The 15,022-nt window shown below is 35.9% G+C and overlaps 1 protein-coding gene across 1 annotated transcript; it reads right to left on the bottom strand.

Annotated features, from left to right (window-relative positions):
• Positions 1-9,242: 9,242 nt before the first annotated feature.
• On the bottom strand, positions 9,243-14,258 carry LOC120630054 (ribosome production factor 2 homolog). The gene is made up of 5 exons (XM_039899185.1): positions 14,159-14,258; positions 13,863-14,078; positions 12,626-12,899; positions 11,657-11,798; positions 9,243-9,555 (listed from the first exon to the last, which is right to left on the bottom strand). The coding sequence occupies exons 1-5, from the start codon at positions 14,179-14,181 to the stop codon at positions 9,266-9,268; spliced, it is 945 nt and encodes a 314-aa protein (XP_039755119.1). The 5' UTR covers positions 14,182-14,258; the 3' UTR covers positions 9,243-9,265.
• Between the last annotated feature and the right edge of the window lie 764 nt (positions 14,259-15,022).

The following is a 15,022-nucleotide window of genomic DNA, read 5'->3' as shown; positions in this document are numbered from 1 at the left end:
TCTTACCAAGGTTCCATCATTGCCCTATTTTTTTTTTATTCAAATCAAAATATTGAAACTGGCATAAGTTAGATTGTACCTAATTGATATACAACCTATTTTAAATATCGTAAATCTTTTCTTCCTAAAAGGCTTGTCTAACTTTGAAGGCTATATATTATGGTTGGTTTTTAATAGTAGTTAGGGGAAACCTCTAGGTAGCGCAAATTTAAATGGGATCATTTTGATGTACGATCTTTCCTACAGTCAAAGAATTATTTAAAATTATCGAACCTTCAGATAAACGGCTAAGCGCGAGTTGGAAATGGACACGTAGGTTTCCGTACCTTCGTGTCCAATCTACGAAAAAATGTCCAATTGACATCTTGGAGATGTCTCTTAAAAAGTTCAAAGTTTGTATTAAACGTAAGCTTATAGAAAAGTCCTATTATAGTATAAAGGACTACGTAAACGATAAAAAAGCTTGGGTGTAAATTATTGCTCTAACCAGGTTGCTCTTCTAATAATTTAAAATGACATTGTGAGATGGCGATAACAAAAAAAAAAAAAAAACACCCGGCTAAGTTTGTTGTGGGCTTCTTCTTAGACGTACGAATTCTTCTCGTAGCTTTAGTTTTAAGTTTACGAATGTGGTTATCGCCATCATCTCACTACCGTGTAATTCTTGTGTACGCATCAAAAGTGCCACCTATTTTAAAGGATAGAATTTGTGTGCCACCACAAATTCTATCCTTTAAAATAGTCTATAACATTTTTCAAGAATTATGCTGGGAAACTAGAATAAAAATATAAATAGTAACAATAGTGCGAGTGGTTCAGTTTTCAATCTTATTTTGATTATCATAATTTCTGCGTGTTGGCCTTCAAACCTATCTTAGAAAATGCACTGACATTATGCAGCCAAAGTTATGCAGGAAAATGCATTAAATTCAGGAAAGATTTTCAGGAAAATCGTACCAAACAAATGCACACAAAACCCATGACGCTTCATGTAAAATACCGTAACCATTATTTTAATAGTAATAAGCTAATTATAATGTTTCAGTTGACATAACCTGCAATAGTTAAGTTTTCAGGTTTCTTTTGATGACCTCCCTATAACAAGTGGGTGGGCCCGGGTGCGAACTGTCCAAGACCTATTTTGAAAATGCAGTCCGATACCCCATCCCACTAGTGGTCGATGAGTCCTTATACTCCAAACCGCAACGCCGTTCTCATTTACAGACTGCCGAAACACGTCCTTGACGACCCAAATCTTTAAATTACTAGTCCCAATTAATAGGTAACACACACACACAACCTTCACTGTGTCTAATCCCGGCACGAGGGCTCTGACTTCTAACATCATCGGGATCCTTACCGATCACAGGGGCGTTCGGACTAAGCCAATATTTGTCAAAAAGTCCACCAACTAGCCTGAAACATGAAACCAAGCTTTGGAAGGAGGCACCGTCGAGTTGACTGGGGCTCTGGGGACATGGCGAGCTTTCACGCTCACCCCATCTCTTCGGCGACTCTACAACAACCCCTCAGGTGTTGATCGGCTACTATAGAGTAAGCAAGTTTATAAGATAGGCAAAGTTGATGGTTGGACCAGCTTTGGAGGTATGTAGGAGTAACTTTGTCACATTTTACTTGGCATCTACTTAAAAATGGTATGCATAGGTAATATTTATTGGTAGTAGTTTTTTTAACAAAGTCGGTTTTTTTCACATAATATCACAATTTACAAAGTTACAATAGCCAAATGTGAACTGTATAACCCTACTACGGTATAACCCTTACCAAAATATTTCTTTTCCCGAATCCGGGCCATAGAACAGTAGTTTAGCAGTTCTCCTGGCACCTCAACATCAGGTCGAGTCATTTATTGTGACGAGAATAAATTAAAAAATTTACCTCCTACTTTTTCGTAAGTCGGTTCTTTTAAATGTACGGGACTTGTCCAGTTATATTTTTTTTAAGAACGTTTTCACGTTTTGTGTACTATTACAGAGGACTAGCTGGCATAGGTATAATCGGTACACGAACAATACACGGGGGCAGCACTGTTTGTTATATCTATATAATTTACTAACTGGAATTTTCTGTCAGATATTTGTATATCTAATAAAAATAAGCATGTGTAAGTGGGGTTTTCCGATTATAACTGTATGAGGTAAAACCACGTGTTAACCGAGCATTAACTCTTCGTTAATTGATGTCTTTAACAGGGCTATCTCTGGGTGGCTTAGATTTAGTGTTTTCCGACGGTTTAGGCTCTCTGTTTCATAACCACTGGTAAGTACAGCGAGATAAACCTCTTTTATTCTTACCACCTTACGGTTTATTTTAAGGTATTTCATTAAGGTAGGTATATTAATTTAGTAGGTTAGGTAGGTATATGTAATTTAAATATCTGACGATTTAATGTTGCATGAGGAGGCGGCATTTTCTAAATAACTACTTAATATACACTAGAATACGCATTTCGCAGGTCCGAAATGGATTTAAACATGTGTTATTGAGAAAGCCATAATGAATTTGATTTATGGAATATATTGCTTCTATCCTTGTTTTTCCACCTATAATATGCAACGTAACCTTGTATAAATACATGTTTATTTAAACTAAGACTTCAATACAAATTTGTAACATATTTTGTTTAAAATATGAGTCACGTATTTTTGATCACGTCATTGGCGCCGAGTTAAATGTTACCAAATATAAAAGAGGTGTGGCATAAATTTGACAGATATGTTATTCTTTGTGGTCGTAGGGTGCTTTAACCTAAGAACAATTAATAATAAGTATTATTTATTTGTAGGCTTTAGCGGATGGACAGATACGGATTTATGTATATTTTTAGAAGGCATGGCATAGCTGACGATGTCATCTCGCAGAAGGAGGCAGCAGAGCGTGTGAAGAGTTTCCAGATGTACATCCGCTGCGGGGTAGACTGGAGGAAGGAGACGGCGGCAATCTGCTGCACGTCAGCTTCCCCTGGAAGGCGGCGGGTAGCTACTCGTCACTATACGAGTCCCTCCCTACTATCTGAGGGAGTCAAACAGTCCCGATCCTTGGCGTGGTAGCTCTGGCACTCTGCTGGGGCGGTTGTAACAGGACGTGTTCCTTTCATGCCTAGTGTTGCCCTGTATTTAGGCGATGGTTTTCTATTTACAGTCGTGGGCCATCTGCTTTGTCTGTTAATTATCAATATAATGAAAGTAACTGTCCCTACCCTTAGTTACCCTTCCCGTTATCTCTTGCGGAAGTACGGAAGTAGGTACTACTTGCAGGCGTTTATCTAAGAATTTCAGATACTACAACATTTTATTAGATACACCTTGGTACTTAAATAATTAGACCTTAACTACATAAATACCACAAAACTATTCCGCAGTAATATCGTTTATTTAAAATACTTTATGAACCAAGTGTGACTAATTGAAGTAGATAGGATGTATCTTCGTAGGTACCTTCTGGATCTTAATATTATAGTTTTTCTGTAGAAACATATTTCTAGATGATAGGCTTTTTTTTATCTCGCAAGGTGGGTAGGTACTGGTGGCGTTCATACTTAAAGCATGTGTAGCAAAAGTTCTTTTGTATTCCACATTTTATTTCATCTGCCTGCTTCGTGTCAATAACGGAAATCGTTAATATTTGGATTTTTGTTCTCAATTGTTCCCCAAAATTTAACTACGTGAAATATTTTAAAATTTTAGGTCACTAGGAATTATCTACTCTACCATCAATAGTCTATGACAATCCATATTTATGGAGGGTTCGCCCATAATTATCACGCTGGACAGACGGGTTCGTTATTTTAGTATAGTAGTAGTAGTGGCAAAGAGGACGTTTCTGTGAAAATATTCTTTTAAATCGCTATACCAATTTTTAACAGCAACAAGAAATATTGCCTTTTTTATACAGTACCTACCTACCTACATACCTACTTTCAAATTCGTTCATTTCGCTGCATTGAGATGGAAAAGTGTGGCGGTACAAGCATGGAAGGAGACTGAAAGATTGAAAGACTGACAACGGAATGAATTTCAAGTTCCAACCACGAGGTTTGGATCCCTAGAAAAAAAAATAAGTGTTGGTAACCTATCAACTTGCGAGAGATAAGAGTGCAGCTGACTTTTAATCTTTCCTTTCCAGAATCTTCCAGGCAAGCGCGTTCTTCCTTAGGCTTCATCAATTACCATCAGAGTCAAAAGAGCGCCATCTATGGACCAGAGATGGCACCCTTTCGACGCCATACATATATCATTTAACTTTGACGCGTTCGAATAGATGAAAAATCTCTCAATTCGATCTCTCATTTCGATCGACCTACTCGAAAGTAATATTTAAAAATATTGTTCCTACTTTCTAATGTTAATAAAAAAAAATGACATTACTAAAACAATAGTCTAGAACTCTAGACCTCCAAAACAATAGTCTAGAGTTTTAGGAAATGTTGTGCTAACCCCACGAACCTAATGTGGGAAAAGGGCAAATAAAGTATTCAGAATATAGGTAGGTACACCTAAATTGTTTTATTACATAGATATACCTACCTACTTAATAAACAACTTAAATCCAATTGATAAGGATAAAAAAAATATGAGGCCATAAACCTAGCACCTATTTCTTTTTGATAACTTTAGAGAAAATTGCCTTTGCCTTGCTCCCACTAAAAACTCCAATGACGATCTCCCCCTTAAAATCTCCACCCACAGGCCTGATAAACCTAGTAGGTACCAACGTTTTGCCTATTGATGCTATTTGCATGCAAGCATAGGTATTTAGTCATAAAAAGCCGCAGGCGAAGCTATTCTATAACCAGCGGATATGTTCTACGTCGTCAATCTGGAAATGAAATTACTTAGATGTGTCCATTTACCTACTTACTATGTAGAGGCCTTGTTATTATAACATAGTGGCATAGTATAATATCATGAATGCGCTACAGAGTTAAATTAATCATTAACTACACTGACACTTCCCCATGCGACGCAGTTCCGCAGGTTGGTACCCACCTACATATTTTTATTTATACAAACCACGATAGTATCATATTAAATAAATTTACTTAAGAAGTCTTTTAGATAAATTTGTCATGTCTTTCAATTTGGTAATAGATAGGTACTTGGCAACTAATAATTAATCAATATCGACCTAAAAAGGGTTTTAGTTATCGGTAAGTCTATGCTTAAAAATGGAATTAAGAATAGTCGTTGGCTAGATTGGATAGAATCACGGTTACTTTGCGGAAATCCATGATATATTATGAAAATTAAGCTTAATTTGCTATACTCCGCGAAAAGCAGGAGAATCTGTATGGTGTAATTTATAATTTCTTCAATTCTTAGACTCCACATCAACCAGATCTTCGGCAATGTACCCTCTATGCACGTTTCGCTCCGAAACCGGAGCATCCTCAGGTGATGTTGACTTCACAATGAATAATTGTTAAGTTAACATCTCTTGAGGGTGCTCTTCAAAAACATTATCATCAACATTGACGACCTTCCTGGCGCAGCAGTGAGCGCTGTGGTTTTCAGTGAAAGGTCCCGGGTTCTATCCCCGGCAGGAGGATATTTTGAATTTATCATTTCTGAATTTTCTCTGGCCTTGTGGGAAGCTTTGGCCGTGGCTAGTTACCACCATGCCAACAAATACTTGCCGCTAAGCGATCTAGCGTTTTTCAAAACTTTAATACAGTTTTGGGTTTTTATACTTAGTAATTTATTTCATTTCAACTAATTATAATGCAAATTAAGCTAAATGAATGTTCATTAGCACATTAGCAAATTATATCTTGGTAGCATTTATCCCACCCGTTTCCATAAATGTCGTATTTTAACTGTTTATATCAAACAAGCTGCGGCTCGCGGTTTTGCCCGCTTTTGTAAGGAAACCGATAATAGTAGGGATAATAATATAAAGATAGGTAGTAGGTTCAACAAGGGGGTAAAACTATGTCGTACGATAAGGGCGCCGGAATAAATCCCAAGCAAACGAGAAACGTCCTGACCGTAGCGTGGAATTTAGGGGCGTCCAAAACGAAGGCAGCTTTAACTCAGAGTTAAATACCTGATCTACTTTCCACACCTGGCGATAAAATCAAGTTTGGAAGGTTTTTTACAATCTTTACTCTATGGTTCGCGTTTCACAGGCACTGGCGAGTGACCGGATTCGTTATCAACGTGCGAAATGTTCCTTATTCAAATCATAAAAGCCCCTAAAGTATGTATTGACGTACTTGACCTTCCAATACCTAAAAGGCAATATAATAAGGCATTTTCAAGCGAATGGTGTAAAAAATATATTAAATTACCTACTTCAAGAGTATTAGTTACTCATGTATATTACTAATCTGCTTCATTACATGCAATTATGGTACATAATGCAGAAAGAGCGAAACTATCGTAAACGATTAGTCGTAGCGCAATATTATGGACTATCAAATCCAAAAACAATATTTCAATTCGAACTAGCAGTAGTTCCTGAGATTACCGCGTTCAACCAAATTAAGTAGGTACCCATTTTTTTTTTGTGTTCTATGGTGTACAATAAAAATGTAGTAATTAATTTAAACAAACAAACTCTTCAGCTTTATAATATTAGTATAGAAGTTATTGTCATGAAGTTGACCGCAATGACGTCAGCAATCCAATGTGCGCCAAAGCCTCACTTCGACTTATCTATTATACAAAATAAACCAATTAAGAAGCTATTTCCACGAACTTGTAACTTACCGCAATTCCACGGCTTTTTTAAATCATGAGTTGATGTTTTTTCTTAATAAGTATAAGAAAATACTGACTATGATATGACGCCAAGTCATGAATTATGATGCGGTCTATATTTATTTAGTTTTCTAAAGCGTCAGAATTATAGATAGTCAACATGAAGTCTTCGTCTCCGTTTGTTCCAGTTTTGTTTAAATCCTGCCCGAACTGTGCAATTAACCATAAAACCTTCATCTGTTTTTCCACCCAATTAACATACCTATGGTATTTTAGTATACACCACCGGAATCATTCCCGGGTTCTTTTCCTGGATAAAAAGAATATAGAATCTTAATACGTGATCAAAATTAGACTGCCTTATACTGTGCCACTGTGTGAGAGTAGCAATCGGGCGAATGTTGTTTATTTTTTTATTTATTTTTATTATTTAAACTAATCAATACTAACTTAGTGGTTAAGGAAAAATTGTTACTAATATACTAACAATCTATGGATGGAAACGTCTGAATTAAATGATTATTATTATTATTATTATTATTATTATTATAAAATCGGTGTATTACTTGAGCCGAACACAGGTAAACAAACTAACAGACGGACAAACGTACGTATTTACCCGGAGGGTAGTAAATAGCCGAGGTCGAAGCCTACCACGACTCAATGCTTTTCTCCAAAAAAATATCGTTGATGAGATAGTAAATCTAACTAACTCTACACTGCTCTGAGACTCGTTTAACTGTACAGTTACTAATGCCTTGCTTATTTCTGCCGCAAAGCAGCATCAATGCTGTGTTCCGGTCTGAAGGGCGTGGTTGCCGGTGCTATTACAAGCACATGGGCCTTATAATCTCGGATCTAGACTCTAGAAGAAACCTTTTGAATCCTTCCTTCCTTATAGGTGGCAGGGAAGATGGAAACCGGAATTCCAGGTCTTTTTTGAAGACTTTCTTGGCTTCATTGGTTTTATAAGTAATAGGTCCCGAGTTCGATTGTCTGGCAGGGACATAATATATCTAAATTTTCTCTGATCTGGTATGTTGGGATGCTTTGGCCATAACTAGTTACCACCCTACCGAAAGAAATGCCGCTAAGTGTTAAATATACATATATATATATATATATATATGTATATGTATAAATATTTAAGTATTTTACATAAATATTTATATTATACAGATGCACACTCAGATACTGAAAAACATTCATGTTCATTGCACAAACATTTCCCAGTTATGGGAATCAAACCAACAGCCTTGGACCCAGAAAGAAGGTTCGCTAGCCAGTGCACCAATCGGCCGTCAAATTAAAAAAATATATGACTAACAGGTTTTTTCTTTTTTCTATACGTACCTTACCTATACTTAAAGATACTTATGTAAGTAAAGTGTGCTCCTGTTGCGGAAGGAAAGTTGAGCTTATTTGAAAAGTATTTTATAAATAAAGATAAATTGTCTAATAGCTATAAGAGGAAAAAGAAAAACAAATGGCGTCAGAAGCAACCAGTTAAAAAAAAATCCGAACAAGCTTAGTGCAAGTAAGCATGTCCATAATCACGGTGCATCATTAATAGCCTATAACAGTCCACTGCTGGAATAAAAGTCTCCCCCAAGATGGATGGAAGATAGAGATGCTAGCAGTACCACAAGGGACGCTCGCACGTTTTCCGTTATATTCCCTTGGTCGCCTCGTAGGACAGCCGCGGAAAAAGGCCTTCCTCTTCTGGTGACAGTTATTGTATTCTGATCTGCCGTCACGCGGCATACGGTGGTGCAATATATATATTTTAATAGGCAACACTACTACAACAATAGAGTATTTGACTGAATAAAAAAATATTTTATTTAAAGATTCTTAATTTTCAAAGTAGAAAATAAAGTACGGTGTAGTTCTGTACTAAATCATAAAATATTTTTTGTTCCGAGCGGGTGTCACGTGATCACAAGCGGGGTAAACAGACATCCAATCAATTTGGTTTGTGTCAAATTTGTTAACTGTGTTTACAGCCTTATGACGTGGCAAGACTGTAAACAATGTGGTATTGCTATAGTTAGAAACAGAACGAGATCTCGAACGAGAGAAGAATTCTCAGAACGTGGTTCAAATATTTTTAGAATATCGCTCATATTACATTCAAAAATAGTTTTTAAAACATTGTTGCTCCTAAATAAATTTTAAGTGGATTCGAACGAGCGACACTGCAGTTTACCTACTATCAGTTTTATTTATTATATATTCATAAGACACACCAACAATTAATTGTAAATACATTCATAAAAAAAATTAATTTTGTGTTAAATTACAGATACATAATTTAATTCAAATACAGTTTAATTATTTTATAGAGCTCTGACGCCATTGCAGTCACGTGATCCTACAGGGACCTCCATTTTTTTTAGTGTCGATAGAAAAGCAGTAAAATACCCTATGCCAAAGATTGATTTTGATTTAAACAACATAAAATTCTTCCATTCCATACAAAAATTCTATCTGTATCTAATCTCAAATAAGACAAAAACATACAAAGAGTAAAACTTTATTGGTCAGGCGCTTGTCGCATTCGCCTGCTTTGCCGCTTTCTTTGCGAGTTTCTTCTTCTTATGCATTTGCTTCTTCTCTTCTGCTGATTTCTTAAGACCTTTCATCTTTCTCGTCTGCAATCTGTTTATGTCCTGTTTGCCCATATGAATGCGGCCCATTTTTGTACCAAATGCGTCAGTAGATTTATTCTTCTTCGCTACTGGTTTGACTTCTTTAGGTATTCTGCATGCTTCGATGCATAAATCATCAGAGGCCAACTTTGTTCGTCGTAGTTTGAAGTCTATTGATGGCCCTGGAAATGAAAAACATTAACTGTTAATGTTGTTGTAACAATTTACTAGGAGTACTAGCCCTCTTCCGCAATCCGCACTGGGCCGGCGTAGTGGACTACGACCCCTTCTTATTATGGGGGGAGACCCATGCCCTGTAGAGGGCCGGTAATGGGTTGATATGTTGATGATGACTAGCCCTCTTGATTTATTTATTTATTTATACTCTTTATTTGTACACCACTCAGAAAAACGAGACAAAAAAAAAAGAACAAACACATGAAGAATGAAGCAGGACACAAAAGGCGGCCTTATCGCTAAGTAGCGATCTCTGCCAGGCAACCTTAGGATTAGGAAAACTAAAAAGAAAACGAATAGGTGGGGTCTTTAGGACAATCTCTGTATCAAATTGAATAAAGGTTGTTGCGGCAGTTGAACCGAACATAGGGAACAAACAAACAGACAGACACACTTTCGCATTACTACTACACAACTAGTATGGGAGGTATAGAATATGGATGGTCGAACCCAAATGCCAAAGTCGTGTCAATAAGGTCAACAACATAGAACATTTATAGGGCATTTTTATAGGGCTTGGATGGTTCTTTACAAGTCCTATGTTTTGGAAGTTTGGTAATAAGTTCAAAGTTTATATAAAACGTAAGCTTATAGAAAAATCCTATTATAATATTAAAGGATTCCAAGTATGATAAAAAAGCTTGGGTATGAATTGCTCTTACTTCATAGCCCAAAATTAACTAGGCTGTGAGATAGTGATAACAAAAAAAAACCTGGCTAAGTATGTTGTGGGCTCTTCTTAGACCAGGGTGCGTTTGGAACCTTCCTAGCTTTAGTTTTAAGTAAACGAATGCAGTTATCACCATCACTAACATCATTGTAACATGTTAAATGTATGAACGAACAAGCTTAGTGCAAGTGCCTGTAATAAGGTCTACATGAATAAAACATTTTTGAATTTGAATTTGTAAACATACAATAATCTAACTTTCATTTAATGGTAGGTGGATTTGGATAAAATCGTTTCTCAACTTATGTATATGCTTTGAAAGAAAACTATAATTTAAATTTCAGGTTTGTAGACTTAATAATAAAAGAAATCAGCTATAACTTAATCCCTTAATTTACTACTCTTGATAATAAATGTAAGACTAGCCATGGCCAGCAACATCGTTCGCCTTTGTTTTTAAACAATTCATTTGAGAGATATGTCAGTAGTAGCAGCAAAAAAATAGTTGATTTTTTTAACTGGAGTCAATAAATCAATATTATGAAAATTAAGCTTAATTTGCTATATTCCGCGAAAAGCAGGACTCTTGCCGGTAACCACCCGTAGTCGCCAAATATGTCGCCTTTTATACTATTCTTACCCACACCTTATTTATCTAAGCACCTTCCACCTCCCTGGTCATACATAACTTTTATGTATCACCAATAGTCTTCTTGCACACAAGCCAATTAATACATACAATACAGTATCTACTTCCTGATAATTTAGCAGTACTTTTGGAGCCTATTTGGTGCAAACAGATAAACAAAAAATCTTTCCTCTATATTAGAATAGATATTCAAAAAATAATTCATTTATGTGGTTTTTAGCTTCCATCTACATTTTAGCCTTTAACATCTGGTCAAGTGGTGGATATTTCATGTTAAAAGAGTAAGTCAATCTGCCGGACAGTGATCTTTTATATAAACATAACTAGATTTCCTGTTTAGGTAAAACATGTGGAATATAATTATTAAAATTTACCACAATAAAAAGGGCACCTTGTCAGCAGAAGTTAATTTAAGATATTAATTAAGTAGTATAAGAATTCTACCGAGAACATTTTGTTGCTTGATCAGTAGGGTGGCCTATTTGCAACAGTACAAATCCAGTGACAGCTCCTAATACCCCTAAGATGCATTGTAGCAGCAAGCTTGATTGCATGGTGGCACATCTTTGTCTGTAGGGTGGTGACTAGCGATGGTGCTTTTAGCATAGCACTATGCTCTATAATATGTATATTTTAACCTGCATTCCTTACATTCAGTCTTGACCATACAGACACCACATTGCAGCATAGACTAAACAGTAATCCTTTACAGACTGTAAAACCTTACCTATTTCTTCAAGTTCAACTCGAGGTGTCCGCTGACCACTTTTCTTTAGTAGTATTCTGTAGGACCGGAAGTAAATGGTGCCATCATCAGTTGCTGTGAAACTTAAGACATGCTCCAAACCTTGCAGCCTTATTGTTTCAACCTGGAAATAAAAAAGATATTTACTTTAATCTTTCTACTTTATATCCTCAGTGATCTTATTTTAAGTGTGATTTGGCAAAAAATACTCCATGAAAATAGTAGAAGTGAAACCTCTTAAAACAATACTATCTATTTCTATCATTTTGTATGGAGTACAGTCTTTGTATTGTGTCTTTTGCTCACTCCTGTGGCACCAATGCCACTCTGAAGTTGCATGTATAATTTGTACATGCACTCTAACTGGGTAACTTACAAAATATATTTTTTAATTTCCTGTCTATTTTCCATCTTTGAAATTACCCTCTTATTTCACATTTAAAGAATTATCAATTTGCCAAAATATCTTGTAATTCAATGGTGATGCAGCGGCGATAGCGTAGTGGTTAGAACTTTGCTTCACTTCGAGCGGGTGAGTTTGAATCTAATCATGCACCTTTAACTTTTCAAAGTTATGGAATAGAATAGATTATAGTTATGTGCATTTTAAGCAATCAACATATCACTTGCTTCAACAGTGAAGGGAAACATACACAACACAAGGGATTCCAGAGTGTTCACCATAATGTTCTCATGCATGTGGAGCCCACCAATCCGCAATTGGCCAGTGTGACTGACTATAGCCCAAACCCTTCTCTTTGTGGTAGGAGATCTGTGCCCTGTAGTGGGCTGGTTATAGGTTGATCATGATGATGATGATTAATGGTGACAAGGTACATGCAGAAGTAACTTGGGGATCAACCTTTAGGCTGGCCAAGTAAGATTGTGGCATCTATATACTAAAAAAAGTATTATAAAAGTAAATAATAATCAACTATTATAAGATTTTACCTTTTCTCTATAAAAGAAGTCTGTAAACACATTCTTCAATCTTTTCAATTCTTGGTTCAGGACCCATGCTGGCCCATTAAAAAGTAAGCAGGGTTTTGTTCCAGCCAGTACTTTTATATTATGAAACTCTGACATTGCTTTGAAGTTATCTGCTCCAAGTTCTATCATATCTAATATATTGTAGTTAAATGTGCGACCCAGTACTATATTGTGGGGTCTTTTCTTGCTGTGCGAACTGACGCCAAATAAAGCTGCTTCCTTTTTGTAGCATAATCTGAAAAAGGAAGAGGTACAATTTAGCATACAAACAAGTTTTTGGATGTGTTATCACCTTATTTTATAGGATTTAATTGACATTGATATATTTATAATGCAAGATTGTTGTCGTTGTGAGCAGTCTCCACATTACCAAACTATATGATGCCACAAAGATCTCGCACCTCTGTGTTCACAAAAATTTACCATATGTACAACTTCCAGATTAATGGTTGGAAATTGGCTCCCAAGCACAATCACCCCCTGCGAGGAAGATCTTCCTATTGTTATGGTCAAGCTTATCACCTTAGCTCTAATACAAAGATTACAATTATAGTTGGAAGTGCCATAAAATTGGTTAAATGTCAAAGAGATTGCTCTAGTATAGCAGCTCAGCCTTGGTGTTGTCAGTACTGCTGCCAGTTGTCAGTGCCAAGTGTTACTGTAAATTGTCACTGTATATAGCAGTGATATTATACTATAACAATGATACTATACAATAACAATGATTTACAATGATACTTTGCAATAGCAACTCTGAATCATAAGTGAAATGTAATGGTTATTGTTGACATTAATCAGATTTTCCTTAAGAATGTGGTAAACACCATAACAACAGACCTAATATAATTATTCGAGACAGCCTGTGACTTTACCACACAAACTCTGCAGTGAAGGAAAAATGTTAACATGAAAATGTGTCACAAAGTCAAAGAAATTTTCTTTGTTGATAAGCCAATGTAATCTTACCTTATTCAGAACTTAATCATGATGCTAACAAAAAACAGTAATCTACAGCCACTATTTTTTTTTGATTACGTTAGGCTAGGCTCTACTGCTAAAGCGATGTTGATGAAATTCGGTACTACAATATGTATCCTTTTATCAGACCTGTATGAGAAACAACGATTCCATCTGGGCTTTTAAAAACATTAACCATACGCGGACAAAGTCGCCGGCAACAGCTGATAAGTCTACTTACTTCTCGATAACAGTAGTGTCTTCAAATGGAACGAAATCATTCTTTCTGCTAAGATATGCGGCATCAGGTTTCTTTAAATTGTAAATGTCTTTTAATACTTTTCTAGCCCGTTCTGATGGATTCCGAGCTTGGAGGAAAATGCACTGCTTGGGCCCTTCGATTGCTTTAGGTTCTCTGGACAACAAAACTTTTTTACCTTTGCGAGTCGTAGGTTTCCTGTAAAGTGATAATATAAGATTTAAATCACATACTCCACTCTATTATTATAATTTTTCATTTAAACTTCAAATAATTACTTTATTCTTTGTATAACACCCATTTTAATGAGTATTCTATAGATCAAATAATCGCAACTATGAAATGAAATAGCACGTGTTTTGTCGTTTGACTTTGACACACGGCAATTGACGTTTTACAAATTTCAATTTTTATTCACTATTCTTGCCCTAGGAAATAGGCAAAGGTATATCACCGTACAGCCATGTCTTCGTTACGAAGGAACATTAGATATCCTAAAAATAATCCAAAGTACTTATTTAATTGATCTGCCTGCCACTTTAATTTGCGACTCACTTACATTTAGGCCTACAAGCTCGCCTGTTCAGAAATTTGACTTTGGTTATTGAGCATTGTTTTGTATGTTTTAGAGCCTCTGTCATAACATTGCACTCTCTGTTGATGCCGAATGGACGAAGTGGTATGGACGAAGCACAATTTATTGTCACACTGTAATGGTATATGCATTAAAGCGAACGCCCTAAGAAAGCCGACAGTTACATACGATGGCTCGCGTTCTATACGACGATTTTCATTACACTTGCGAAGAAAAAAACAGGATAAACTTGTAAAGACGTTTTCAGAAAATAACTGACCCTATTTTTCCACTGTATGGAAGTTTCGTAGGTCGCTCTCTAGATTGTAGTTAAAACAAGTTATTCACTTGCGTTTCGTTCCTCAATTATTATTCCCGGCGGAGTAAGTAAGAGTAAGTTTACTATTGCTGTACATTGCAATTTAAACAGAATATTTTAAAATATTAATAATAGCCATCGTTCGCTGCTTACAGCCTTTATTAAAAATATAATAAAAGGAATACTTAAAACATGTTTAAAACATAACAAGTTATGAAATTGTGAATACATATTTAGATAAAATTAAAC

The sequence above is a fragment of the Pararge aegeria genome, chromosome 15, assembly GCF_905163445.1.
Source record: "Pararge aegeria chromosome 15, ilParAegt1.1, whole genome shotgun sequence".
Lineage (NCBI taxonomy): Eukaryota > Metazoa > Arthropoda > Insecta > Lepidoptera > Nymphalidae > Pararge > Pararge aegeria.
The sequence above is the reverse complement of the archived record's forward strand: the minus strand, read 5'-3'. Positions and strand labels throughout refer to the sequence as shown.

Excerpts from the sequence above, each read along its gene's own strand:
- LOC120630054 (XM_039899185.1), bottom strand. The coding sequence starts at position 14,181 with ATGGGTGTTATACAAAGAATAAA. Across the intron at positions 11,799-12,625 it reads ACTTCTTTTATAGAGAAAAG|GTTGAAACAATAAGGCTGCA; the intron begins GTAAAATCTTAT and ends TTTTATTTCCAG. Across the intron at positions 9,556-11,656 it reads AGTTGAACTTGAAGAAATAG|GGCCATCAATAGACTTCAAA; the intron begins GTAAGGTTTTAC and ends TTTCATTTCCAG.